At 46.3% G+C, this 27929-nt stretch overlaps 1 protein-coding gene across 1 annotated transcript; it reads right to left on the reverse strand.

Annotated features, from left to right (window-relative positions):
* On the reverse strand, nt 1-27929 carry FAM181B (family with sequence similarity 181 member B). The gene is made up of 2 exons (XM_081949978.1): nt 23038-27929; nt 1-80 (listed from the first exon to the last, which is right to left on the reverse strand). The coding sequence occupies exon 1, from the start codon at nt 27871-27873 to the stop codon at nt 26797-26799; it is 1077 nt and encodes a 358-aa protein (XP_081806104.1). The 5' UTR covers nt 27874-27929; the 3' UTR covers nt 1-80; nt 23038-26796.

The raw sequence follows: 27929 nt of genomic DNA on the forward strand, positions 1-27929 counted from the left end.
TGGAAACTAATCAAGAAGAGAAGCAACCTAGAACTGAGGAGAAATTTCCTGACAGTGAGAACAATTAATCAGTGGAACAGCTTGCCTCCAGAAGTTGTGAATGCCCCAACACTGGAAATCTTTAAGAGGATGTTGGATAGCCATTTGTCTGGAATGGTATAGGGCTTCCTGCCTAGGCAGGGGGTTGGACTAGAAGACCTCCAAGGTCCCTTCCAACTCTGGTATTGTATTATTGTTTTTCGGAAAAGGTGTAACTCTTTTTTATACAGTCAGAAACATCATAAAATAACATCCTGGCTTTCCGATACTCCTCATTAGCCTTATCAGCCTTATCTCCGTTCTCACGACAGATCAAAGGTGAGATACGTTCTTATGCAGGAGGGGGACAGATCCAAGATGTCAGTTTTACAGCTCTTTACAGCTCCATTCTGGAATAGGTTCTATGCCCATAGATTGCAGATCGATAAGAGTTCAAATGGCAAGGATCACACATTTTGACATTTGCCAGATATTCTACAGACCCTAATATCAGTGCCACAGGAAGTCAGTTGCAGGGAACATGCATGCAAGCATATACGTTGGAAATACAAGGCATAATATATGTGTGATACAGAAAACAAATGTTTCTACTAAAACCAACAAGTTTGTATCCTTATTACTATTCCCCTTCAATAGGATTAGCCCTCAACCCATCTCACCACATGGCACCTGGGAAGACTACATCACCCAGCAAGGCTCAACCAAGCCTGGGACTTAGGACAGTCTACAGAGTTAGCTAAGACCCCTGCCCCCTGGGAGTCTGACAGCCAATGGGAAACATTTCTCGTACAGGAACAGGAAACTCTAAGGCAGTGCTTCTCAACCTTGGTCACCTGAAGATGCGTGGACTTCAATTCCCAGAATTCCCCGGCCTACTGGCTGGGGAATTCTGGGAGTTGAAGTCCACGCATCTTCAGGTGGGCCAAGGTTGAGAAGCACTGCTCTAAGGCAAGAGAGTGTATAAATATATCCCTCTCTCCATTCCAGGTGCTTTTCCTTTTGCACAGGACAGTGATGGCGAATCTTTTCGGCACCGAGTGTCCAAATCGGAGTGTGCGTGCATGAAGATGCATGGGCGCATGCTGGAGTGCTGGAAACTCGAACACAAGCTATGTGGTGTGCGCATGCCTGTTTTTTGGCTGTTTTTTGGGCTCTTTTCAGGCTTTTTTTCTGCCATTTTGGGCCTTAAAAAGAGCCTGGAAGCTGGCCTAAAAAGAGCCCAAAAACAGCCTGAAAACAGCCCCCAAAATTGCCTGTTTTTTGGCTGTTTTTCAGGCAATTTTCAGGCTGTTTTTCAGGACATTTTTGGGGTAGTTTTCCAGCGCTCCAGAGCCAGCGAAGACCATCTGGCCGGCGTGCCAGAATCCAATAGACCAGCTGGCGATGGCGTGCATGCCATAGGTTTGCGATCAGGGGCCTAGGATCTCAAACCCATGTGATCCTGTCCACCATTAAAACCATCTTCCCAAGCAGCCTCCATGTTTCCAGAGTCTTCCTTTCCCCTTGGAACTGAACCCAGAGGGGCATTTCTTCCAACATTACGAAGAGCAGGTTTACGGCTCTTCCCTTTGCAAAGAATCTTGAATTATTGTCCTGAATCCTCCTCCTTTTCATCCTCCCTTCTTCCAGTGTCACCCAAAACAGCTTGCAGGGACATATAACAGGAATAAAAACTTCAACAGTGTGATTTATCTCCCTAGCCAGCAGAGGAAGCTCATAAAAGAAAACTGAACTACTCAACTGTTCCTGGAAACTCAGCAGAAGTTGGCTCCTAAGTCTGGAGACAAGTTTGATTTTATTATTATTTACTAACCGATAAACCGGGTATTGCCCAGGTATTTATTTATAGGGGGGAAATGTCCAGACCAAACGTAATTTCTAATGTTGGATTTTCCCCCTTACCATGGCAACTCCACTGCGCTGTACAGTAGAAGCTGTTTTATGGCAGTACAGTGGAAGCCATTTAAAGGCACAACAGGCTGTATCTTAACAGAACATACCCTGAGTTTTGTAAGGGGGGGGTCTTATACTCCCAAAGTATTTTTCTCTAGAGAGTAAGTCATCTGTGTACCAAGTTTGGTTGAAATTGCTTGATTATATAAGCAGGGTTCTTCAAAATTCTGGACCTCAGGGACCACTAAATTAATAATTTTAAATCCCATGGACCACTAATATTATCTGCCTAATGACGGGTGGGTGGGCGTGGCTAGGTGATCATATGACTGAATGGGCGTGACCAACTGGATGTCACTCACATCAAGGGGCACCTCACCAGCCTCTACTCTCCCCTCCCCTCCCAGCCATTCCTCGCCTGCCCTCCCAGGCTCATTAGTGGCCCCAACAGGGAGCAGTTGTTAGAGCTAAGCAGCCAGCAGGAGAAAGAGTTGGCAAAACAGCTCAGTTCAAATTGGTTCTGACCGAGAAGGAGATTCAGCAGAAACACCTCAATGAGGACTACGAGCATAGGCTTTCCAAGCAGAGGGAAGACCTGCGGGAGTGCAAGGCCAGGTACCAGCGCCTGGAGGCTCAGCAGGCTGAGATGGTCAGCCAGTTCCAGGCCATGATGCAGTCCCACTGGAACGAGGCCCTCCGGCTCTTCACCAGCAGCGGCGCTTCCCTCCAGCCTTCGTCCAAAGCCCCGCACCAGGAGGCTGAAGCAGACCCCAAGTTTGAATTTCTGCCCCCCTCCGACCCCCATAAAAAGACCCTGAAGGGGGAGATTCTGCAGCAACACAAGCATTCATTGCACATATCCAGCCCAGGGGCCGCAGTTTGAGAGCCCCTGAATTAGTGCAATATAAAAAAAATGCAAATAATTTTTCTGCCGACCACCAAACTTTTCTTGCCGGCCACCAATGGTCCACGGACTGCCAGTTGGCGATTGCTGCTTTGGAGAATAGCTTGACTCCCTCTTCTTTGTGGCAACGCCTGAGATATTGGAAGACTTCTATCATGTCACCCTTAGTCCTTCTTTTCATTAAACTAGACCTGCCCCGTTCCTGCCAGCGTTCCTCATTTCTTTTGGAGTTAGCCATCGGTGCTACACCGGAGAGGCATGTGAAGAGGGAGCCGAGGAAAAACCCACACCATTTTGATGCGCTGGAGGGAGTTAATCTTGCTAAATCCCCACCGTCAAAGTAAAATGAAAATAAATCACTTCAATCTGCAGTAAAACCTACAGACATGACCCTTCTCTACAAGCGGGGGGGGGGGGAGATGATAAATCAAAGTGGCAAGGCAGTGAATCTGTCAATCCATCAGGTCCTGCGTTCCAAACAGCTTATGCCTTCAGATATGAGAATGACAACATTTGTGCGACTTGGGGGAGCAATTCCGTTGTTCGTGTTTGCCTGCTGGGTTGGGGGGCTTTTTTTGTTTGTTTGTGTTGTTGTTTTTTTGCCATTCAAGGTTTTTTTATTTTTTAATACAAATTATACATATTATAGGAACATAGGATTGTCCATGTCTTTTCTTTTACATCCTCTAAATTACATCGTCCTTCTTACATCATAGTTTTGTTTTCACTTTTAGCCAAATTATTCTCTTCCATTCTTTTCCATCTTTATCGTTATTTTTTTTCTTAACGCATAAACAATATCTTCAATGGCCCCTTCAAAGTTACACCAAATTTTCTCCATGGCTATATTTTGTTATAAACAGCATACATCCTCTAATTCAATTCAAGCATAGAGAGCATTTCTTTCCATTTTTTTTCTACCATTAACAATATACTATCATTTCTTTATTTCTTAATTAGTTACGTAACAATAACAATCTTACTACTGTTCTCTTTAGCTGACTAATGTAACTCTTTTTCCCTTTCTTCCTCTTTTAACCATTTTCTCTTGGGCCACAATTTTATGCTGCTAAGTGAGACATTTGTCAAGTGGAGTTTGCCCCATTTTATGACTTTTCTTGCCATGCTTGTTAAGCGAATCACTGCAGTTGTTAAATTAGTAACCTGGTTGTTAAGTGAACCTGTTAAGATTTGCATTTATTAGGAGCATCATAGGCAAGATCTGTTCGTAGTCAAGTCTATGCTTTGTTTGACTTATAGCTGAACTTTACTCCTATTCCTTCCCTCCCCTCTGTCTGTGTCATAAATCACATTCCCCTATGAGGTGCACCCCTCCCAAGCCTGCTGTAGTAATCTGAGATCCGACTCAAGCCGACAGTATGGGTGGAATGTGCCCCCCCCCCCTTCTCTCACCATGAGAATGCTAGGAGTTGACAGATAGTTTAATGAAGCAGAACCATCAAGCACGTGTGATTCTGGGTAGCTGACCATATGGAGCGGAGAGTGAGGGTTATTTATATCCTCTCTTGGGCCTTGCCCTTGAGCTTCCTGTTCCTGTTACAAGAGCATGTATTCTATTGGCTTTAGTCAGACTCCCATGGGGCCATGTGGAGTCATGTTTGTCTGAGTCAAGTTTGGTTGAACCTTGGCCTGATGCAATGTCCTTAGGAGATTTTGCAATGCAGTGAGCCCTGCTGCTAGATAATCCTATTATATCTAGAGGGTCATGTCTTAATCCCACCACCCTGGAGCAGAAGGTCCTTTGTCTTGTAGATAGACTGGCCCAGTCCTTCTCAACATGCACCAAATATCTGTTGGGGGCAGGGAGCTGAAGCTCTGAGTTTCTGTCTCCCTTAAGATTTCTATTTCTCCTTTAGGGGAAATATAATATTCTGCCTTTTTAATATTTCCTAAAATACTTCATTCTTGCAGGAGAGTAGTGGATGCTAACTTTCTACAGGACGAATGGTTGCAAACACTGAGGGAGTTAGCAGAGGTGGCTACATTGACTGTTTTGATCAAAGAAAAAAATGCAAATACTTTTATTTCTACTTGGAAACCACTTCTGGACTTTGTGCTTGAGGTGGGAAAAAATGAAACTTGGATTTTGGGATTTACCAATTAGATAGATTTGTTCTCATAGAAATGGCTAGTATATATTATTATTATATAAAAGTAAAAAGTTGAGGTTTGAAGTTAATGCCTTATTCTACTGCACCAAAAGGAGTTGGAAGTCAATTCCTACTTTCCCCCTTGGTTCCCCTAATTTCCCCTTCCTTTTTCCCTTCCCTAACTTCCCTACTATTTTCTTTGTATGCTTATATTATAAACTAATAAAAATGTTTTTTTTTAATATATAGTATTGTATAGGAATGCGGTGGCTCAATAGCTAAGATGCTGAGCTTGTAGCTCAGAAAGCTCCGCAGTTTGGCGGTTTGAATCCCTAGCGCCCACATAACGGAGTGAGCTCCTGTTATTTGTCCCACCTTCTGCCAACCTAGCAGTTCGAAAGCACGTAAAAAATGCAAGTAGAAAAATAGGAACTATCTTTGATGGAAAAGTAACAGCGTTCCGTGCGCCTTCGGCGTTCAGTCATGCCGGCCACATGACCACGGAGACGTCTTCGGACAGCGCTGGCTCTTCAGCTTAGAAACAGAGATGAGCACCGACCCCTAGAGTCAGGAACAACTAGCACATATGTGCAAGGGGAAACTTTACCTGTACATTTACATAGTATTGTCTGCCCTGATGGGGAATAGAATGAGGGAGCTTCATGTATTTAATGGAATTAATTTAATAGAAGTAGGTGTTGGGATTAGCTCATCCCATTCAATATAAGTGAACTTACTATTCACTGGCTTTTCTATCCTTGCAATTTGATTACCGATTCCTCGAAGAGCCCTTAATTATGGCAGTTGTCTTCAAATATCACACTACAGTGAAATCTATTCATCAATAAATACAAGTCAAGAGCTTTTTCCTCCCACCTCAATGGAAAATTAATTGCTTCCATGACTGAAACAAAGTCAGGAATATCTCTACTTCCATTGAAGTCAACGGAGGCAAACAGAAGTGGGAGATATTGCTGAAATCAGGTGGAGCTGTCCATGGTTCTGTTTTTATGCTGAACATTGATCACGCATAAGGAACGGACGTGTGTAGCTTAAAGGATGTGAGTGAGATTGGCTGAATTGATACAGCTAGTTCTCTACTTATGACCACAGTTGAGCCTAAAATTCATTCTGCTAAGCGAGACAGTGGTTAAGTGAGTTTTGTAGGGGAGGACCAGGCCGAGGGATGAGTCAAATGCATCATCGGTCATGAGTCCCTGCGTGCCCACAAGAAATCGAAATCCAGGCCAGTTTGAATTCCTTTCTTAACTCCCGCTAATTTCTCTTGACCGTTAGTAGTTCAGATTCTTGTAGAGACCTTAACCTTGCAACTAATCTTTATATTTATTTGAACAGACTAAATTTCCTGATTTCCCCAGGGCTTGACAGTTTTGCCCTATTTTGCAGCCTTTCTTGCCACAGTTAAGAGGATAGCGGCAGTTGTTAAGTTAGTAACGCAGTTGTTAAGTGAATCTGGCTTCCCCACTGAATTTGTCAGGAGGTCTCAAAAATTGATCCGAGGACCCCATGACTCTTCTTGTAAAAGAAGAAATTGGACAACCATTTCTCTGGAAGGTTCTCCTGCTCAAGCAGGGGGATGGACTAGAAGACCTCCAAGGTCCCTTCCAGTCAGGTTATTTTATGTTCTATGCTCCTTTGTTCCATCAGTGAAGCAGTTTCTCACTTGGTTGGCTTGGATTTGCTTGAGCTGATTGGAAGGGTTGACACCTTGGTTGTCTAGCGAAACCGGAAGCCCCGCCTACCGGCTCCTGCCATTTCCTGTCCTATATTTCCATGTTTTTTAGCTCAGCTGACTTGCGCGGCAGCGTGGAGTGCCATGCATCAGCTGTTTTACTCACAAGCTTAAAAGGGGTGGTTTTTGAGCATTGCGCACACACGCAAATCAAGCATTAGGCATGCACGCATGCCAAGCGCATGCTCACCAAACCGGTTGTTAAACCGGATGCATCTCTGTCAGAGTTTGTTGCAGAAAAATCAAATCCAGAAAGCACAACTGAGTCAGCTGGATTCATTCGCTTCTTTACATACATAATAACAGATGAATAAATGTACAGTACCAATAGTAGATTATTTCAACATGATAGAAGCAGAACACAAGCAGGTTTCGCCTCAGAGTTCAGAGCAGACAGTCTTGTTTCAGTTTCAATTCTCAGCACAGACTCAGTTCTGTTTCAGCTCCCATTGGCTGACTTAGTTGCTATGCCTATTCATTGGCTGACCTTGTTCCCATGTCTTTCCCAGCCATGAATATTCTAACAATCCCACCACTGGTTCTACCCCATCTTGACTACTATAATGCATTGTACATGGGACTGCACTTGAAGACTATCCAAAAGTTTCAGCCAGTGAGAAAATATAGGCAGTAAGTTATTCCCAAGATATTTGCTTGAAAAGATCTAGTTGTCCGTTTCTTTCCAGGCACAGTTTAAACTGTTGGGTGTTGAAGCATGAAACAGTTTTGGATCTAACAATCTGACACGCATCTCTCCCATTACACACCTGTCTGATCTTTTGGGGGGGGGGGAATGTTTCTGAATTTTGCTAATCTCCCTCACTGAGAAGAGAGGCAGGGTATATATTGAATAAATAAACATCTAACTGTTCTCTCCCTTGATCTTACTTCTGAGGTAAATCAAGATTCTGAACAGTTTCTCCTTGATGGATATCGCTCAGATGAAGCAAGCAGGGAAGCACTTCAGATTTAAACAACCACACACAACGAATCATCTATATATTTGTGTTGGCTTTCATTCACTGTTGTAATTATTTCCAGCGACTTCATTTCTTTTTTTTTAATAAATTTTATTTTAAACACATATACACATAAACAAAACAGAAACATATTGGTAGATTAAAACAAGAAAAGACCCCAAAGTGCCATCGTACAGCAGTCCCATATCGGTGTGTATATACAATTGATCGTTCGCCTCCTATACGTTCCTATCTTACATTCGTGATCCCCTTATTCTTTACTTATTTATATATACTATTCTGTTGTGGCCCAGCAGGATCCAGTTGAGCTGCTGATGGACTCGGATAGTGAGGGATCATTTGAGTCTTCCCTGGACGATGTGGAGGACCCTGTGCAGGGTTCAGACTCAGAGCAGGGACCAGAGAGGCTGGTTGGCCACCAGGTGGTGCCTGAGGCATGGAGCAGTGGGGAGGATCAAAGGCAGTTTGTCCCTGATGCTAGATTGAGAAGGGCTGAGAAACGGAAGCAGCAACTCCGTAGGCAGACTCACAGAAGATAATTAAGCACACATGGCTGTGGATTGGCCCCTCCCAAGAGAGATTATAGGTGAAGCGTTGGGAAGGGACATTTTCAGGAAACAACCGTTCGAATTAGTAGTTAAGAAAATCTATCTCTGTATTCTAGCCGCGTCTGTTCATTTGGACTATCTGCGTTGCTTCATTTGAATTATCTGAATTGCTGCAGAGCTACTCTATTGAACGTGAGTTGTCTGGGTCCTCAGCCAAAGGATTCGTTATCTCAGTAATTAAACAGTGGCAAACAGCCAAGCCTGTGTTCTGGTTTATTCACAGGCGTGGAGAGGGGGGTCAGAACACTATTCCATATTTATTTATACTTAATTGTTTATATCTGAATATATTACCTACGCTGACTAAGAATCAAGCACCACCAAGAAGAGGGGAAGCAAAGACCATCTGTGCAATTGTCCTCTTTTAATGATGTGTTAAAGGGATGCGGTGGCTCAGTAGCTAAGACGCCGAGCTTGTCAATCAGAAAGATCGGCAGTTCAGCAGTTCGAATCCCTAGCTCCACATAATGGAGTGAGCTCCCGTGACTTGTCCCAGCTTCTGCCAACCTAGCAGTTTGAAAGCACGTAAAAAATGCAAATAGAAAAATAGGAACCACCTTTGGTGGGAAGGTAACAGCGTTCCGTGCGCCTTTGGCATTTAGTCATGCCGGCCACATGACCACAGAGACATCTTCGGACAGCGCTGGCTCTTCGGCTTTGAAACAGAAATGAGCACTGCCCCCTAGAGTTGGGAACGATTAGCACATACGTGTAAGGGAAATCTTTACCTTTAATGACATGTTAAAGCCTTTGTGAAGGTTTCAAGATGTTAAAATTTTTCACTCTCAACCCCCACCCCAACTTAGCCTGCCTTATCAACAGCGACGGATCAAGAAGCTGGGCCATCCCCTAATTTCAGCTGCAAATCAATCCAAACCATGAGATATTACAAGGACACCAGAGCTGAAGGGGAAAAGAACAGCTTAATTACCTGCAATAATTTATTGGAGATCGGCAACCAAGTCAACGGCGCTCCAAAATTAATGCATGGTGCCCTTGAAAAGGATGCATGAAATACAGCCAAGAAATGTTTTAAGGTGGGGAGGGGGGGTGTTATTTCTTTTTTCTTTAAGGGAGGAAGGAAATTTCAAGGTTCATTTTTGTAGATTGCCATTGAAAGGATGGGGGCAGCATGTTCAGCTATTTTCTCCTTCTATTCTAGACCAAAATTAATTTGGAATTGCCCCCTAAGGCTGAAGTGGATTTTGGAAGTTCCCGCTAAAACAATTCAGTGTTCGGGGAGAATGTAATCTATGTTTATTGGTTTATATTTATTTACTAGCCGATAACCCTGTGTTTCCCAGGTATTTATTTATTTATAGGGGGGGGAATGTCCGGACCAAATGTAATTTCTAATGTTGGATTTTCCTCCTTACCAGAGGGGAGCCCCCTTGTGGAGTACTGTGAAGCTGTTACTATGGCAACTCCACTGCGCTGCATAGTAGAAGCCATTTTATGGCAGTACAGTAGAAGCCATTTTAAGGCACAACAGGCTGTATCTTAACAGAATACACACCCCAGTGAGAACAATTAAGCAATGGAATTGATTTCCCCTCAGAACTGGGAACGTTACATCACTGGAGGTCTTCAAGAAAAGATTGGACAATCGTTTGACCACATTGGAATAAAGTCTTGGGCAGGGGGTTGGACTAGAAGACCTCCATGGTCCTTTCCAACCCTGTGATTCTATGATTCTAAGACTTGCTGTCATGAGTCCAGCTCTATTTTTTCTCTTGGTCTCTTGGTCCCCTCCATGGTCCTCCCTCCAAAATGACAGTCACTGTCCAAATCTCCAGTCTGTCTTTATTAATCTGCAGGAAAAAGATCCCTAAAGTATTTTTCCTCTTTGTGTATGCTAACAAACCCCATAAGCTCCAAAGCCTTCTCCCTCTTCGTCTGTGTTGAATAAAAAACCTCTAACTACAGCAGCGGTGAAATCTTTTTTTTTTTTACTACCGGTTCTGTGGGCGTGGCTTGGTGGGGTCATGTGACTGGGTGGGCGTGGCTATGTAGTCATGTAACTGGGGGGATCAAAACACAGAAACTCACTTTAACAATGTCCTGCTGGAGCAGGGTTGGACTAGATGACCTCCAGCCCTGGATTATCCTCTGAAGTTGCGTCTAGTGCCAGGTTTGTAGTCCTTCCCCCCCTCTCCTTTTTCCCTCCCTCCCTCCATTTCTTTCTCTTTCTTTCTTTCTTCTTCCTTCCTTCCTTCCTTCTTTCTTCCTTCCTTCCTTCCTTCTTTCTTTCTTTCTTTCTTTCTCAGCACCCACCACCACCACCCGTTTTTGGCCTAGCGGGCTTCACCCCCCCACCCACCCCCATTTCCAGAGAACCTGTAGTTAAAAAAAATGCTTAAAAGTTAACAAGAAAAGTTTTTTAGTTTTTTTCTGTACTACCGGTTCTACGAACCAGTAGCATTTTTTACTACCGGTTTGGTAGTAAACTGGCCCGAACCGGTAGCATTTTAACCCCGAACTACAGTATATTCTCCTCTAAGTATATTTAAAACTGTGATCATATTGTAGACACTATTTTCTACTGTTAAGACTGAAAAACAAAACCTGTAAGAAATGTCTTCTTCGCCAGGAAAATAAATGCGTTAAAAAACCGCAGCTCTCCAATGAAGAGTCTGCAGGTGGCACTAACCTATCAGCCAAAAGAAAATCAAATCTCTCCTTTATTGACTAATAAGACAAACTCTCCACATCCGACTGGACTCCCAGCGACTATTTGTCCATTTAGCTTTACCGACATTGCTACAGAAGTGGTTTGCATCTTCCTTTTCCTGCTGGGTGTTTTTTTTTTTAACCAATAGAAAAGAATGTATTAACACCAGACAAACAATCAAGCAGAAACCAATACTTTAATCAAGGAACTACCCAGGAGATAACAATCAAGCAAGCTTAAAACAATATCCTCGTCAAGGAATGATCAAAGACAAAAATCACACACACGCACACCGAAACCCACAGGACAAGCTACTGTGTTCAAACAGTCCTTACAACAGTTCATTTAGTGACCGTTGGAAGTTACAACCGCACTGGAAAAAGTGACATTATGACCGTTTTTCACATTTATAACCGTTGCAAATGGAATTGGGTTTCCTAACCGAGCAAGGGGGTTAGACTAAAAGACCTCCAAGGCAGGGGTAAAATACAGCAGGTTCTGACAGGTTCTGGAGAACCGGTAGCGGAAATTTTGAGTAGTTCGGAGAACTGGTAGCTGAAATTTTGAGTAGTTCGGAGAACTGGTAGCAGAAATTTTGAGTAGTTCAGAGAACTGGTAGCAGAAATTTTGAGTAGTTCGGAGAACTGGTAGCAGAAATTTTGAGTAGTTCGGAGAACTGGTAGCAGAAATTTTGAGTAGTTTGGAGAACTGGTAGCAGAAATTTTGAGTAACCATTGCAAATGGAGTTGGGATTCCTGCCCAAGCAAGGGGGTTAGACTAGAAGACCTCCAAGGGAGGGGTAAAATGCAGCAAGTTCTGACAGGTTGTGGAGAACCAGTAGCAGAAATTTTGAATAGTTTAGAGAACCTGCAAATGCCACCTCTGGCTGGCCCCAGAGTGGGGTGAGAATGGAGATTTTGCAGTATCCTTCCCCAGCCATGCCCACCAAGCCACACCCTGCCCACCAAATCACGCCCACAGAACTGGTAGTAAACAAAAATTGAATTTCACCACTGCTCCAAGGCCCCTTCCAACTCTATTATTCTGTTATTCTACCCTGCAATATTTCCTATTCAGATTTCCAATTATTTTGGACTGGGCTGAATCTCCGCCGCGAGGACCTTGATTAACCTCTGAAATTAGATTTTCTGTCCTTTAGTCATATCCGTAATTTTTTTTTTCATCGTAATGAAATCCAAGTTGAGTTGCCACTTGGATTTCTTTACCCAATGAAACATCTTGGACTTTCTCCCTCCATGGGGCTTCAGAGATGGCCAGCCCCGTCTTTTAAATTAAATCCTGAAAAAGTTGTAGGCAAAATGGATGAGCTTCATCCCCCTCTACCCCCCCCCATTGCATGTTAAGGATCTTTCAACATGGGTTATTTTTTTTCTGTATAGCTGAAGACACTTTTCACCATCCTTCCAATATCGGGATTCCCCAAAAATGGCCTTTCTGTTATGTTTCTTTCTTTCTTGGTTAGGAGAACATGGGCCACATCCATCACTTAAAAGGAACTTTCATTCGTCTTTACAACCTTGTCCCCATGCTAATCTTGTGTGTAGATATTTGTATGGGTGTATGTAAGTCAGAGGTAGCATTCAGCCAGTTCTGACTGGTTCTGGAGAACCGGTAGCGGAAATTTTGAATCGTTCAGAGAACCGGCAAATACCACCTCTGGCTGGCTCTGCCCCCATCTAGTCACTGCCTCCCAAGTCCCAGCTATTCAGCTGGGTCTTCTTTTGTTGCCCTGGGAGAAGAGAGCTGGAAAGCAGGTTAGTGTGGAGGGGAGGGAATAGGTATTTTTGCAGTATCCTTCCCCTGGAGTGAGGTGGGAATGAGGATTTTGCAGTATCCTTCCCCTGGAGTGGGGAGGAAATGGGTATTTTGCAGTATCCTTCCCCTGGAGTGGGGAGAGAATGGGGATTTTGCAGTATCCTTCCCCTGGAGTGGGGAGAGAATGGGGATTTTGCAGTATCCTTCCCCTGGAGTGGGGAGGGGATGGAGATTTTGCAGTATCCTTCCCCTGGAGTGGGGAGGGAATGGAGATTTTGCAGTATCCTTCACCTGGAGTGGGGAGGGAATGGAGATTTTGCAGTATTCCTTCCCCTGGAGTGGGGAGGAAATGGGGATTTTGCAGTATCCTTACCTTCAAGTGGGGAGGAAATGGGAATTTTGCAGAATCCTTCCCCTGGAGTGTAGAGGGAATGGAGATTTTGCAGTATCCTTCCCCTGGAGTGGGGAGGGGATGGAGATTTTGCAGTATCCTTCCCCTGGAGTGGGGAGGGAATGGAGATTTTGCAGTATCCTTCCCCTGGAGTGTAGAGGGAATGGAGATTTTGCAGTATCCTTCCCCTGGAGTGGGGAGGGGATGGAGATTTTGCAGTATCCTTCCCCTGGAGTGGGGAGGGAATGGAGATTTTGCAGTATCCTTCACCTGGAGTGGGGAGGGAATGGAGATTTTGCAGTATTCCTTCCCCTGGAGTGGGGAGGAAATGGGGATTTTGCAATATCCTTACCTTCGAGTGGGGAGGAAATGGGAATTTTGCAGAATCCTTCCCCTGGAGTGTAGAGGGAATGGAGATTTTGCAGTATCCTTCCCCTGGAGTGGGGAGGGAATGGAGATTTTGCAGTATTCCTTCCCCTGGAGTGGGGAGGAAATGGGGATTTTGCAGTATCCTTACCTTCGAGTGGGGAGGAAATGGGAATTTTGCAGAATCCTTCCCCTGGAGTGTAGAGGGAATGGAGATTTTGCAGTATCCTTCCCCTGGAGTGGGGAGGGAATGGGGATTTTGTAGTATTCCCTCCCTGGAGTGCTGAACGTATCAATTAATCAATACAAGCAATCTAAATGTCACCAGCGATGCTCCCGTGTGTGGGATGGGGGTTTGTCCTTGGATGACCAGGTGCCACACATTAAGATGGATTCTTCTTTGTGATTCTGCCTTCTCCAAATGCTAAAGAAAATGTAGTTCCCAGCATGCACCTGTTTTGAGAGTGAGGCCTGATGGGGAAAGAGCTTCAAACAATGTACTTGGTATTTGTCTCTTTGGCCACTGGATGGGGCTAGAGAGCCACAACAGTATATAAAGATCATATATTGGAGCATGTTTGTCTCCCCGGCCACTAGATGGGGTAAATGAGACATGGTGTCTTTTGGGGTGGCAAAAATAATACAAGACAGGGTTTTAATTTTAGGAAAATATGGGTACTTTCCCAGCTCTCTTTCTGACCTACGCAACTAGTTTTCCAACTAGTCCTAACTATTTTATTTAACTAGTTTTGCCAGCATTTTCTTCCAATTTTCGGCAAACCCGTTACCACCATGAAGCTTTCTTTCCCTGTTGATTAAGACAAATTGGCAGGGAAAGGGGATATCTATAAAATGTTGGTCTTCCCCAGGAAACGTGCGTCCATCCGTATATGAAAAATGAAGTGAAATAAATACTACAGACCCATATTTCATCATTCCAAAATTCTTGGCAATCCAAAGCGTCAGAGGGAAGAGGCCCATGTTTTCCTGATTGCCCTCTTAGTCTATATCTAAACACCACCGTAAGTTCAAAGGAAGAGAAAAAGGAGAAAGAGAAGGAATATGTCCTCATATTCCACCCAAAAATGGTCAGATCCAACTTTTTCTGACAATCGGAACATTGGTGTTTTAGCGCCATCTAGTGGAGATGAAGCAGAAGGCTACCGTCATCAATAAAATGTCTTTCCAATAAAAATGTCTCATAATAAAATTGAACTTGTTTGTCTGGTGCCTGGTTTGACGCCAGGTAAATAAAACTGAAGGAAAGTTTGAAGAGCTGGGCAACTGATAACTGAAGTACCAAATAGCCCCCAAGTTTATCTACAGCAATGTTTTGCAATCTCCGTGTTCTCACCCAGCTCCCCAAACATGACAAAACCTTTGAAGTGAACTCAAAAGATTCCTTTATTAGATGCATCAGCAGCCCCGGAAAAATGTTTCTCTCTAACAGCAGGTTAATAAGTCCATCCGGTAGTTAGATGAATAGTTGCCTGCCACATCTATTCATCTCCACCCCTGCCTTTTATCCCCAGAGCTAGGGTGGGGCTTCGCTAGCAGCAGCGGCTCTTCCGTCCCAAGGACCGGCCTATAGATTTCCACTGCTCTCCTCTCCTCTGCCTTCTGTGCATCCATGCATCAGGCACTGGACCCAGCTGTTCCTCCTCTTCCTCATCAGCCACCTCCAGACCTGGATATTATTGACTCTCCATCTGAAGGCTGACGGACAGCCCAGGCTCCACCTACTGTCTCTCTCTCTCTCCCTCCCTCTCTCTCTCTCTGCCAGCTCCATTCCCTCTTCCCCCTCGCAGCTCTCTGTGTCAGCATTCCAAATATCATCCAGAATTAAATCAGAGTCCAAGGCAGAACTTTCCTCAAACTTCCAATTTATTAAGAGAGACATGTTGGCCCATCTGTGGAAAACCCAAATCTGAAAGCTTCCTGGGTTTCCCACCCAGTTGAAAGTTCATGAACTTGTCCCCACACCCACAAGTCCATCGCACGGTCCAATCTTCCACTGCCACGCTGGCATTTCCACCCATCTAGTTCCGGTCAGGTGCAGAGATGCAGAGACAAAGAATGACCTTGGGCTTCTAGAAAGGAATGTGTTTTTTTGACAACAACACATTCTACAATTCTACTTCTTATTATTCCCCCTCGCAATTCCCCGCTAATGAAACAGCGTAGTAAAATAATAGAGAGTGTGGCAGGCCAAAGATCCTAAAAGGAACATGACTTCAGGCCTGACACTCTGATTGCCTTGTTGCTGACTCCCTCCTCTGATTCGACTTCTGGTGGGGCCAGTGGCCATCAGGCCATGACACTCAAGACACTTTAAGGTGGGTGGACTTCAACTCCCAGAATTCCCCAGGCAGCATGCAGAGAAAGAAACCGAGAAGCAAAACTTAAAGGGGTCGTTCTCACAATTGTTGCTTTCCGTTGGCAATTGCATCACCCCACCTGTACCAAAGTACCACCAAAGTGAGCATCTGTTAACAAACGTTGTCTTGCAATGATGGTGTCGGAAAATGCTGGCTGTGTAATTCTTGGAAGCTGAAGCCCACTCACCTTAAAGGGGCTGAGTTTGAACGGAAGTAAAATGGAGGCAGCTTAAGAAAGAAAGTTGATCGATGAGCAGACCAATGGGCTGAACGAGTGGATGGATCTTTATACAGTTATAGAGAGACCCTATACCTGTGATAGAAAACCTATGGCACGCATGCCAGAGGTGGCATGCAGCACCCTCTCTGTGGGCACATAAGCCGTTGCCCCAGTTTAGCTCTGCCACGCATGCGTGCGCGCACCTCCCGCTGGTCAGCTGGTCTTCGGGTCTCTGCCGCGCATGCACCGGGGGGCGTGCAGGGGGGCGTGCATACATGTAGGAGGGAAGGGAACGTGCACATGGGCAGGGTCATGTGCGGGAAGCCCACGCATGCATGCGGGGGGAGGGTCATGTGCAGGGAGTGCATGCACAAGGAAGGGGGCATGGAGGAACATGTGCATGTGGGGGGGGCACAGGCAGATTGCATTTGGGGGGTTTGGGCATGCTGGTGTGCATTCAGGCACTCAGTCCAGGAAAGATTAGCCCTATACCAGCGATGGCGAACCTTTTTTGGCTCGCGTGCCATAAGTGGGGGGAGCGCAGGGGGTCGTGTGCGGGTGTGCTGCACGCATAATGCAATGCGTGACCCCCCCAGTGCGCATGCGCACACTACAGATGCAAACCCCCATTTTTTGCATTCTTTTTTCGCCCTTCCCGGGCTCCAGAGGCTTTATAGGAGCCTGGGGTGGGCGAAAACAGCATCCCCCGCCCCCGGGAAGCCCTCAGGAGGCTTCCCTGAAGCCTCCGGAGCAGTCAAAATGACCCTCCAAGTTTGCTGAAGGCGTCAAGGACCTTCAGGAGGCTTCCCTGAAGCCTCCGAAGCAGTCAAAACAACCCTCTGAGGAAACCGGAAGTCACTTTAAGAGGCTTCCCTGAAGCCTCCGGAGCGCTCAAAATGACCCTCTGAGCAGTGACTTCCGGTTTGCTCAGAGGGTCGTTTTAAGCGCTCCGAAGGCTTCAGGGACCTTCAAGAGGCTGTCAAAACGACCCTCCAAGCAAACAGGAAGTTCATTACCAAACGCCCGGTTTGCCCATACGGCCGGTTTTTTACGCTCCGGAGGCTTCAGGGAAGCTCATGAAGCCTCCGGAGGGCCTCCGGGGGGGAGGCTCTTTTCGCCCTCCCCAGGCTCCTATAAAGACTCAGGTGGCACGCGTGCCATAGGTTCGCCATCACTGCCCTATACCATTCCAGATAAGTGACTGTCCGGTCTCTTCTTAAAAACCTCCAGTGATGGAGAGCGCCTACCACTTCTGGAGGCAGGTTGTTCCACCGGTTAATTGTTCTGTTAGGAAATTTCTCCTTAACTCCAGGTTTCTTCTCTCCTTGCTTAGTTCCCATCCATTGCTTCTCGTCTTGCCTTTTGGTGCTTTGGAAAATAAATGGACTCTCGTTCTCTTTATGGCAGCCCCTCCAATACTGGAAGAATGTTATCATGTCCCTGCTAAGCTTTCTTTTCTGTAGATTGGCCATCCCCAATTCCTGCAACTGTTTGCCGTATGTTTTAATCTCCAGGCCTTTAACCTTCTTCGTTGCTCTTCTCTGCGCTTTTTCCAAAGTCTCAACCTCTTTTTTGTAATGTGGTGACCAAAACTGGATGCAGAATATTCCAGGTGTGGCCTTACGAAGGCTTTATAAAGCGGTACTAAAGCAGTCTGTGTTACACACTTGCTCACACTCACTCCTGAAAGAATTGGGAAATGTCAGTCCTTTGAAGTGTTAGGAATAAGATAATTACCACCAAATACAATCTGCTAAGAGAAAGAGACAAGCCACTGTTAGGAAAAATGAGGGGAATTCATTATCAACCATTGGTGTTTGGCCTCCTCAAGTGGTATGAATCAGTTAATTGGCTTTTGCTTGGAATTTATTAGCAGAACCTCCTTGTGGGAATATATTCCTTTCTTTTGCATTTTCCTAATGCATACCTGGAGTAACCGCTTCGGACGCGAAGGAGGACTACGAATACAAGTAGCCCTCGACGTACGACCACAGTGGAGTCCAATATTTCCGTCGTGAAGCAAGAGGTTTGTTAAGTGAGTTTCGCCCCATTTTATAACCTTCCTTGCCACGTTTGCTAAGTGAATCACTTGCAGTTGTGAACACAGTTGCTAAGTGAATCTGGCTTCCCCATTGACTTTGTTACAGTTGTGGTATTCAGTCGGTTTGGATTGGTTTCAATGAACCGGTAGCAGAAATTTTGAGTAGCTCGGAGAACCGGCAAATACTTACCTCTGTTGCCCCCCTGTTTCCTGTCCTATATTCCCTTGTTTTTTAGCTCAGTTGATTTGAGCAGAGCGGACGGCCACGCTTCAGCTGAGCGGGAAAAAAACCAGCTCAGCTCACCAGTACTGACACCGAGCGTGGGGGTTTGAGTGCTGCACTCACGCAGGAAAAGATTTGGCATCCCACCACTGTTTTGTGTCAGGCCTGCAGTTATATTCCTTTTTAGGATCTTTGGCCTGCCACACTCTCTATTATTTCATTATGCTGTTTCATTAGTGTAGTAATTGGGAGGGGGTATAGAAAGGAGTAGAATTGTGGAATGTGTTGTTGTCATTCCTTTCTAGAAGCCCAAGGTCATCTTTTGTCTCCGCACCTCTGCACCTGACCGGAACCGGCTGGGTGGAGATGCCAACGTGGGCGAAGAAGATTGGACCATGTGATGGATTGATGGGTGTGGGGATAAGATCATGAACTTTCAACTGGGTGGAATCCCAGGAAGCTTTCAGATTTGGGATTCCACAGTTTGTTGCCAACATGTCTGTCTTATTAAATTGGAACTTTAAGGATAGCCCTGCCTCGGGCTCTGATTTAATTCTGCATGATATTTGGAATGCCGACACTTTGCTTGTCAGCAGGTCTTAAAGGGGGATCAAGTGACCCGAGAATACCGCAACTGTCGTAAAAACACACCCGTTGCCAAGCACCTGAATTTTGATCAGATGTTCACGGGGATGCTGTCACAGTTGCAAGTGTGAGACATGGTCATAAGTCACATTTTTTCAGTGCCGCCGTAACTGAATGATTGCGCTTTATAAAATCTCTGGCCAATGAAATTTGGCAATTTCAAATAAAATTTTCATGAATTTTTTAAAAAAATTCCTGACTACTTGCAAGTCTAATTTACAGCTCTGTCCATTTATTAGGATTCTAACCGGGTTCAAATTATGAAAATAAACAGAGAGGGTGCAGTATCCAAAGAAATCCACTAGATGGCGATAAAGGACTTTGTCTATTAAATATTTCCCTGCCCTTAAAACACCAGATACCTATTTTACAGTACTGTCCATGAGAAATTATCTCCATAGTTTTCATGCCACAATTTGATGGGTGTCTCCAACCACTGCGAATTTATCGTTCAGGCTGCGGATGTCCATCATAATAATTTCCCCCATGCTGGGAGAAACGGTATTAAAATTTGGCACTAAGAGTTGTAGGTGAGCATTGTAATAATCCCACTAACTCTCATTGATTCCAGTTTGGTTAAACTACCAGACTAGACACCAGAAGAACGCGAGTTCTAGTCCCGCCTTAGGCATGAAAGCCACTAGGTGACTTTGGGCCAATCAGCAAAGGGACAGTGGCCTTAGTCCCGCCTTAGCCATGAAAGCAAGTTGAGTTACTTGGGACCAAGCCGCAAGAGATGGAGAGTTCTAATCTTCGTTTAGGCTTTCACAACTGGCTGGTGACTTTGGGCCAATTACCGGGAGAGGGTGAATTCTAGTTCCACCTTAGGCATGAAAGCCAGCTGTGTGACTTTGCTCCAGTCATTAGGAGACAGGGAATTCTAGTCCCACCCAGGCAGGAAAACTGGCTGGTGACTGTGGGCCAATCACTGGGAGACGGTGAATTCTAGTTCCACCTAAGGCATGAAAGCCAGCTGGGTGACTTTGGGCCAGTCATTAGGAGACAGGGAATTCTAGTCCCACCCAGGCAGAAAAACTGGCTGGTGACTTTGGGCCAATCACCGGGAGACGGCGAATTCTAGTTCCACCTAAGGCATGAAAGCTGGCTCACATTTTCAGTGTGAAATTATGTGAAACCCATCTATGGCACAGAGACATATACTACAATATCTGCAATGCAGAGTTGAACTATGCTCACTTGTGGGTTCCTGGCGTACTCTGAATTTGGTACCAAGGCAGTGGTGCAATTCTATTTTTTTTTACTACCGGTTCTGCAGCAACACAAGTGTTCATTGCACGTATCCGGCCCAGTGGGCGTAGTTTGAGGAACTCCTGATTTAGTGCAATATAAAAAATGCAAATAATTTTTCTGCGGACCACCAAAGTTTTCTCAAGGACCACCAGTGGCCTCCGGTCCACCAGTTGGAGACCGCTGTTTTAAAACCCATTTCATTTCTGAGTGGGCTCTAACTTAGCAGATTTTCTTTTAAGATGCCTCCCCATAACTTCAGCGGGTAGGGTGCAATAAGAATCCCTCTAGCGTGGAAACTGGGACAGATAACTAGATCATAACCAATCCCCAAAGTGTTTTTTTTCAAAAGGCCGCTGGACTTGCTTTGGGTTTTTTCCTTGAAGATGTTTCACTTCTCCTCCAAGAAGCTTCTTCGGAACTGAAGAAAGTTCTTGGATGAGAAGCGAAACATCTTCAAAGAAAAAGCAAGGAAGTCCAGTTGCATCCTGAAAAAAAGTACCTTTGGGGCAACCTGGATGACGGAGAATCTCTACAGATGTTTAGCTATACAATTTGGGATGAAGACCCTTGGAATGGGGTGGGAGTAGGAATGGATTTCCAGAGGAAAGAAATTGTAGACTACAGGAACTATTTGCACTACTCAGGGGACCCTGAGGACAGAGATAAACCTCCAAGTGGCCTCAAGGATTCTCTAAAAAGGATGCAAATGACCAGCTGTCTGCAAGGAGTATCAATCCTTCCGTTCCCCACCATCCAGTCAGAGCTGAAGAAGCTTCTTGGCTGAGAAGCGAAACATCTTCAAAGAAAAACAAGAAAGTCCAGTTGCTTCCTGAAAAAAGCGCCTTTGGGACAACCGTGACCTGGATGACGGAGAATCTCTACAGATGTTTAGCTATACAATTTGGGATGAAGACCCTTGGAATGGGGTGGGAGTAGGAATGGATTTCCAGAATGAGCTGCCCCCAGAGCTTCGCATAATCCCTGACACGGGTCCTTCCGACGCGCCCTAAAAAGTTGGCTTTTCCAGCAAGCCGGCCTGGCCTGTTAATTTTATCTTATTTTTAAAATGTGAGTGTTATATAAATTGGGTTTGTTTTTTGGACTGTTTCTAATTTCCTTTTAACTTTTGTACTATGTGTTTTATAATGCTGTACGCCGCTCTGAGTCCTTGGGAGAAGGGCGGCATATAAATCTAATAAATCCAATCCAATCCAGAGGAAAGAAATTGTAGACTACAGGAACCACTTGCACCACTCAGGGGACCCTAAGGACAGAGAGAAACCTCCAAGTGGCCTCAAGGATTCTCTAAAAGGATGCAAATGACCAGCTGTCTGCAAGGAGTCTAAATCCTTCCGTTCCCCACCATCCAGTCAGAGCTGAAGAAGCTTCTTGGCTAAGAAGCGAAACATCTTCAAAGAAAAAGAAGAAAGTCCAGTTGCCTCCTGAAAAAAGCACCTTTGGGACAACCGTGACCTGGATATGGCTGAGAATCTCTACAGACTTTTAGCTATAGAATTTGGGATCAACACCCTTGGAATGGTGAGGGACTAGGAAAGCGTTTCCAGAATATTTGCAGACTATATGCAAACCATTTGTCCTTCGGTTTGAAATGCAGACAACACAGTGCCATCCTCAACAGGTGCGCCTCTCTTCAACGGTGAAGGGACATGGCAGGAAAAAAAACATCCTGCAGCAAAAGAAGGCCCCACATCCATTTGCACCACTCCGGTGACCCCGAGGATGCAGACAAACTTCCAAGTGGCCTCAAGGATTCTCTAAAAAGGATGCAAATGACCAGCTGTCTGCAAGGAATATCAATCAATCAAGAGGCTCCCTCTTATGGTTGCTTGAGGTAACAGCAATCAATCACATTACAGCAGTACTTAAAGCTACAGTAGTACCATCCTGGTTTATATATTGCTAACCCAACTGTTAGCTTACATTTCTAACACTTCCGTTCCCCACCATCCAGTCAGAGCTGAAGAAGCTTCTGGGATGAGAAGCAAAACGCCTTCAAAGAAAAACAAAGACATTTTTAAAAAGCACTTTGGGGACAACCATGAGCTGGAGGACTGAGAATCTCCATAGACATAACCAAGCCCAACTTTGCAAAAAAAAAACCTGCTGAGTTACATTTTATTTTATTTTTTTGCAAAATGAGGTGGGATCCTGCACTACCAACTTGGACTGTATTGATACCTCGTGCACTAAACTCCAAATTGGTTACAGAATGAGCATCTCAAGAATGAGATGAGGGACTCTGAATGTGCAACAGATTTTCCGATCTCCTTAGATCAGATGTAGCTTAGATCAGAATTCTGCCACATCCATTTCAAGTACAGGTTGGATCAGGGAATGCTTAACCTTGGCGACTTTTCAGACCTCGTGGACTTCCAACTCCCAGAATTCCCCAGCCAACATGTCAAGCACGAGTCACCTTTTGAGTGATTGATAACGTCCAATGAAGTGCTAAGTAATACCTGTGTAAAATGCGATCTCTGGAAAGAGTGCAGAGAAGAGCCACAAGGATGATTAAGGAAGCTGGAGGCTAAAACATACGAAGAACGGTTGCAGGAATTGGTCTAGTTTAATGAAAAGAAGGACTAGGGTGACATGATAGCAGTGTTCCAATATCTCAGGGGTTGCCACAAAGAAGAGGGAGTCAAACTATTCTCCAAAGCACCAGAGGGCAGAACAAGGAGCAATGGGTGGAAACTAATCAAGGAGAGAAGCAACTTAGAACTGAGGAGAAATTTCCTGACAGTGAGAACAATTAATCAGTGGAACAGCTTGCCTCCAGAAGTTGTGAATGCTCCAACACTCTTTAAGAAGATGTTGGATATCCATTTGTCTGAAATGACATAGGGTCTCCTGCTTGAGCAGAGGGTTGGACTAGAACACCCTCAAGGTCCCTTCCAACTCTGTTATTTTATGTTCTGCATGCACGCACTAAACTAAAATTATGAATGTGGTTATGAGAAAAAATCCACACATGGTTATGCACACAATTCTGTGCTGTACATGAATGAATAAAGCATTAGCAAGCAGGACATGACCAGTTTCATCCTGATTGGGAATCGTCAGGTGCGCATAGCCAAACACAAGCCAGCAGCAAACTAACATGCTGTACAGGCATTCTTCGACTTACAATCACAGTTAGGACCGGAAGTTTCATCTCTAAGCAAATGAAGTCTAAAGGGAGTCGTGCCCCGTTTTGCAACCTTTTGCGCCACAGTTATTAAGCAAATCACTGCAGCTGTTAAGTGAACCACAGTTTGGTTGATTTTGATTTTGCTTGTTGGAAGGCAGTGATCAGATGACCCTCGGGTACTGCAACCATTATAAAAATAGATACTGGTGGCCAAGCTCCGGAATTTAGATTCCATGATCACAATGGTCAATGGTCGTAAGGGCAAGGACCAGTCGTAAGTCACTTTTTTCAGCGCCATTGTAAATTTGAAAGGTCTCTACAGCAAATGGCTGTAAGTCAAGGACTACCTGTATCATCATCCTCTTTTAATAACCCCCTAATCCCTTGCATCGGGATGGAATCTGGGCATCCGAATGGAGCTGAGTGTTTCCTGGCCAGATGCCCTTCCTGTTGCCAATGCGGAGTTACATTCAGCAGATGTATTCTCATTGTGCTCAGAGAGAGAAATATTTGCCTCTACCTAGGATTGAACTCACAGCTTGGGAGGCCAGAGCATCACTCTCAAGGACTACCTCTATGCGGTCATATAAAGCGCAACAGCCTTTGAATTCAATTCCTGATACATTAAGAGGGTTTGAAGCCCCCCAAAAATATTTCTTGTACATTTAGAGTCCCGAAAAAATACAGAAGAATCATGTACGCCTTCCAGGAGGTTAATATAACTGAATTATCACCAAACAGAACATTAATTGGGGAAAAAAAGTAAGTCCAATGTAAACAGTCATGTAAAATGTTGTGGGCAGGGGCATAATATGACATAACATCTATGTAACACTCTCTGACAGCTTAAGCAACGGTAGGTTGTATGTAACCTTATGAAACAAAGGGACAGGAAGTCCTCGACGTATGACCCAATTGGAGCCCAACATTTCCATTGCTAAGCAAGACCGTTCTGCCCCATTTTATGACTTCCCTGTTGAGTTAGTGACACGGCGTTGACTTCGCTTGTCAGAAGGTCGCAAAAGGGGATCGCGCGACTGCAAACCCGTCATAAATTGGAACCAGCTGCCAAGCGTTTGGACTTGGGGGGGGATGCCGAAACGGTCGTAGACATGAAACACAGTCACAAGTCACCTTTTTCAGTGCCGTGGTGACTCTGAAGAGTCACTAAGCGAATAGTTGTAATTCCAGCACTACCTACAGTCCTCGACTTACGGCCAGCCACTTAGCAGTTGTTTGCCAACGGGACTTATGACCTGGTTGGGAAGTCCCCACATTCCCCCATTGACAACTGTTTGCAGAGTCATATACTGTAATCATGATTTATGTTTTCGCCCAAAACCGACATTTCCTTCCACAGAAAAAGATCATAGAGTCAGTTCCAGTCATGGGGTTGTGTTGGCTGTGTGGCAATCATCACAACGTACAACTTACAACCATTTCCGTGCTCGATTACTGTCATAAGTCAAGGACTTCCTTTAAAGCAGATTTCCCCCCCCCCCCATTCTCTTGCTTGCAACTTTGAAAAGAGAACTAAAGTTTGCAGATTGTCATTGCGGGTCGCCTGGTCTGCTTACACAACACAAAGAATCTGTTTATAAACTAGATTTTGTTTCATAGCAAGCCAACTCCCTATGTACCAGTAGTCCTAGACTTACGGCAGTTCATTTAGCGACTGTTCAAAGTTGCAACAGCCCTGAAAAAAAACAACTCACACTTATGACCGTTGCGGCATTCCCCGTGTGATTTACATTCGGGACAACTGATTCACCTTTACGACGGTTGCAATGTCCCGGGGTCATGTGACCCCCCCCCCCCTTTTGTGAACCTCTGACAAGCGAAGTCAATGGGGAAGCTAGATTCACTTAATAACCATGTTACTAACTTCACAACTCCGGCACAAAAGTTCGTAAAATTCACTTCACAATCGTTTCACTTAGCAACAAAAATTTGGGGCTCAATGGCGGCCGTAAGTCAAAGATAACCGGTATATTGCCCCTACTATCTGAGTCCTCCATCTTTGGAAGGATGGAAGGCAGAGTCAACCCTTGAGCCGGTCAGGATCGAACTGTTGGCAGTTGGCATAGTTCGCCTGCAATACTGCATTCTAACCACTAGGCCACCTTTTCTCTTTTATGATTTTGTTCTGGAAACTAACCTAGGTATGCAAATCCCCCAATCCCTTCTCCAACATCAATTCTCCGCCCAAATAATAATAATTATTCAACTTGGACAAAACTGGCCCATAAGAGTTTGAAAAAGTTACAATTCAGAGTTGTCTCGGTTTAAGATTTTACACTGTCCCGGTGGGGGGTAGCCCCCCCCCAAAAAAAAAATTTAACAGACTAAGGATTCTCCTGCCAGTCGCTCTTCAACCATCAACATCCAACTTTCCTTTGATGTCAAAACTTTTCAGGACCCTCTGAAGTTCAACCCAAGCCGGCGTCATCAGAGATGAGGAAGAGGAGGATGGGAGATGTAGTCCAGGACCTCCAAAGGCAGGGGCAGGGTAAGGCTGCCCAAAGTCTTTCCGAAGTAAATCTTCCTTTTCCTACCAATGAGTGGGTGCTGCCCACTTCCAGGGGGTCCTTTCACCCTCCACCCACCCTCCACACCTCGCCTGCTTTGCCTCTTATATCGGGGGTCCCCCCCCCCAAATAAAAATTCCTGGGATCTTCTGTTAAAGAGACTAATGCTTCTCCTGCCACTCACTCTTCAACCGTCAATCTCCCATAGAATAGATAGAGTTGGAAGGGACCTTGGAGGTCTTCTAGTCCAGCCCAATGCTTGGGCAGGGAACCCTATGCCACCATCTGACTTTCTTTTGACGTCAAAAACTTTACAGGATCCTCAGAAGCTCAACCTGCTTAATCGGAGGTGGTGAGCCTGGAAGACAGGGATGGGACCTCCAGAGGGCATCAGGCAGGGCAAGGGCTGCCCATAGTCTTTTCCCAAGGGGTCCTTGCGCCCTCCAAGTCCACACCTTGCCCACTTTGCCCCTTATATCCAGGGGGGTCCCCCAAATTCCTGGAGGCGAGGCTGGAAGACGAGGCTGGGACCTCCAGAGGGCATCAGGCAGGGCAAGGGCTGCCCATAGTCTTTTCCCAAGGGGTCCTTTCGCCCTCCAAGTCCACGCCTTGCCCACTTTGCCCCTTATATCCAGGGGGGTCCCCCAAATTCCTGGAGGCGAGGCTGGAAGACGAGGCTGGGACCTCCAGAGGGCATCAGGCAGGGCAAGGGCTGCCCACAGTCTTCCCCAAGGAGTCTTACCAATGAGTGGGTGCCCACTTCAAAAGGGTCCTTGCGCCCTCCACATCACACCTACAATCGGGGGTCCCAGCCCATACCCCCCCAAACCCCACTTCCTCCTCTCTTCCTCCCCCGCCCCTCAAGGACTAAAGGCTGGGGTACGGCGCCCCGCGACTGTAGCCGTAATCGTAAGGCATCGACGGCGGAGGAGGCAGCGGGCAATCCGCAAAGAAGGGCGCCGTCGGATCCGAAACAGCGACGGCGGCGTAGAGGGCCGGCAGGGGCCGCAAGGGGGTCTCGGCGTAGAGCAGGGGCCCCAACGACGGCAGCGGCTCGTACAGCGGCGGCTCCAGAGGAAGCTCCGCCGGGAAAACGGGCGGCGGAGGCGGAGGAGGCGGCTCGGATGATTCCTGCAGCAAGGCTCGGTAATCGGGAGCCGCCAGCAGATCGAAGAGCTCTTCGGCCACCGACGGGACGGGCCCCGCTCCACCTCCTCCTTCCAAGCCGGCGGGGTTGGGCGGCCGGTTGGGAGCCGGCTCGGTGAAGAAGGAGCGGGGCAGGTTACGGTTCCGCAAAGGGACCTTCTTGCAAGCGATCGCAGCCGTCGGCGGAGCGGAGCCCGCCTCTTTCCCGCTTGCACAGCCGGCCGGCCCGGCGGGAGAAGCCGCGGTGGCCACGGCCGTCGGGGCTCCGCGAAGGGAGTCGAAAAGCGCCGCTAAGCTTTTGCTCTCCCGCTTGGGCGGCTTGCAGGAGGGAGCGCCGCCGCCGCCGCTAGAGGGCGCCGTCGAGGCCGAGGCTTGCTTGTTCGTAGGGGCGGCGGCGGCCGGACCGGGAATCGAACCTGGAACCGAACCGGCCACTGCCTCCGCGTTGCCCCCGAGGAGGCCGGTGCAGCGCTTGATCTGCTTCTGCAGGTACTTCCGATGGTTGACTTTCCGCTTGGATTTGCCCGGCTTGTCCAGAGCCAGCTTGATGTTGCTCGACGCCGAATCGATGAAGCTCAACAGCTCCCGGGTGGCTTCGCGGAAATCGGCCGCTTCGGGGCAACCGACGATGCCGCCTCCGCCGTCTCCGCCGCTCGCCCCGACGCCGCCTTCCAGCAGCAGCAGCGCCGCCCCGTCGCCGTAGCAGCTCTTCTCCAGAGCCCCGAAGTCCGCCGTCGGGAAGCCGAAAGGGACGAAGGGGTGATGGGGAGGCGGGGGAGGCGCCGCCTGCACGGCCATCGCGGGGTTTTTCTTTGCTTTTACTGCGGGCTTCGGGCGGCAAAAGGAGGGAGGAG

The sequence above is a fragment of the Natrix helvetica genome (genome assembly GCF_964273705.1).
Source record: "Natrix helvetica genome assembly, chromosome: 4".
Taxonomy (NCBI): Eukaryota; Metazoa; Chordata; class Lepidosauria; order Squamata; family Natricidae; genus Natrix; species Natrix helvetica.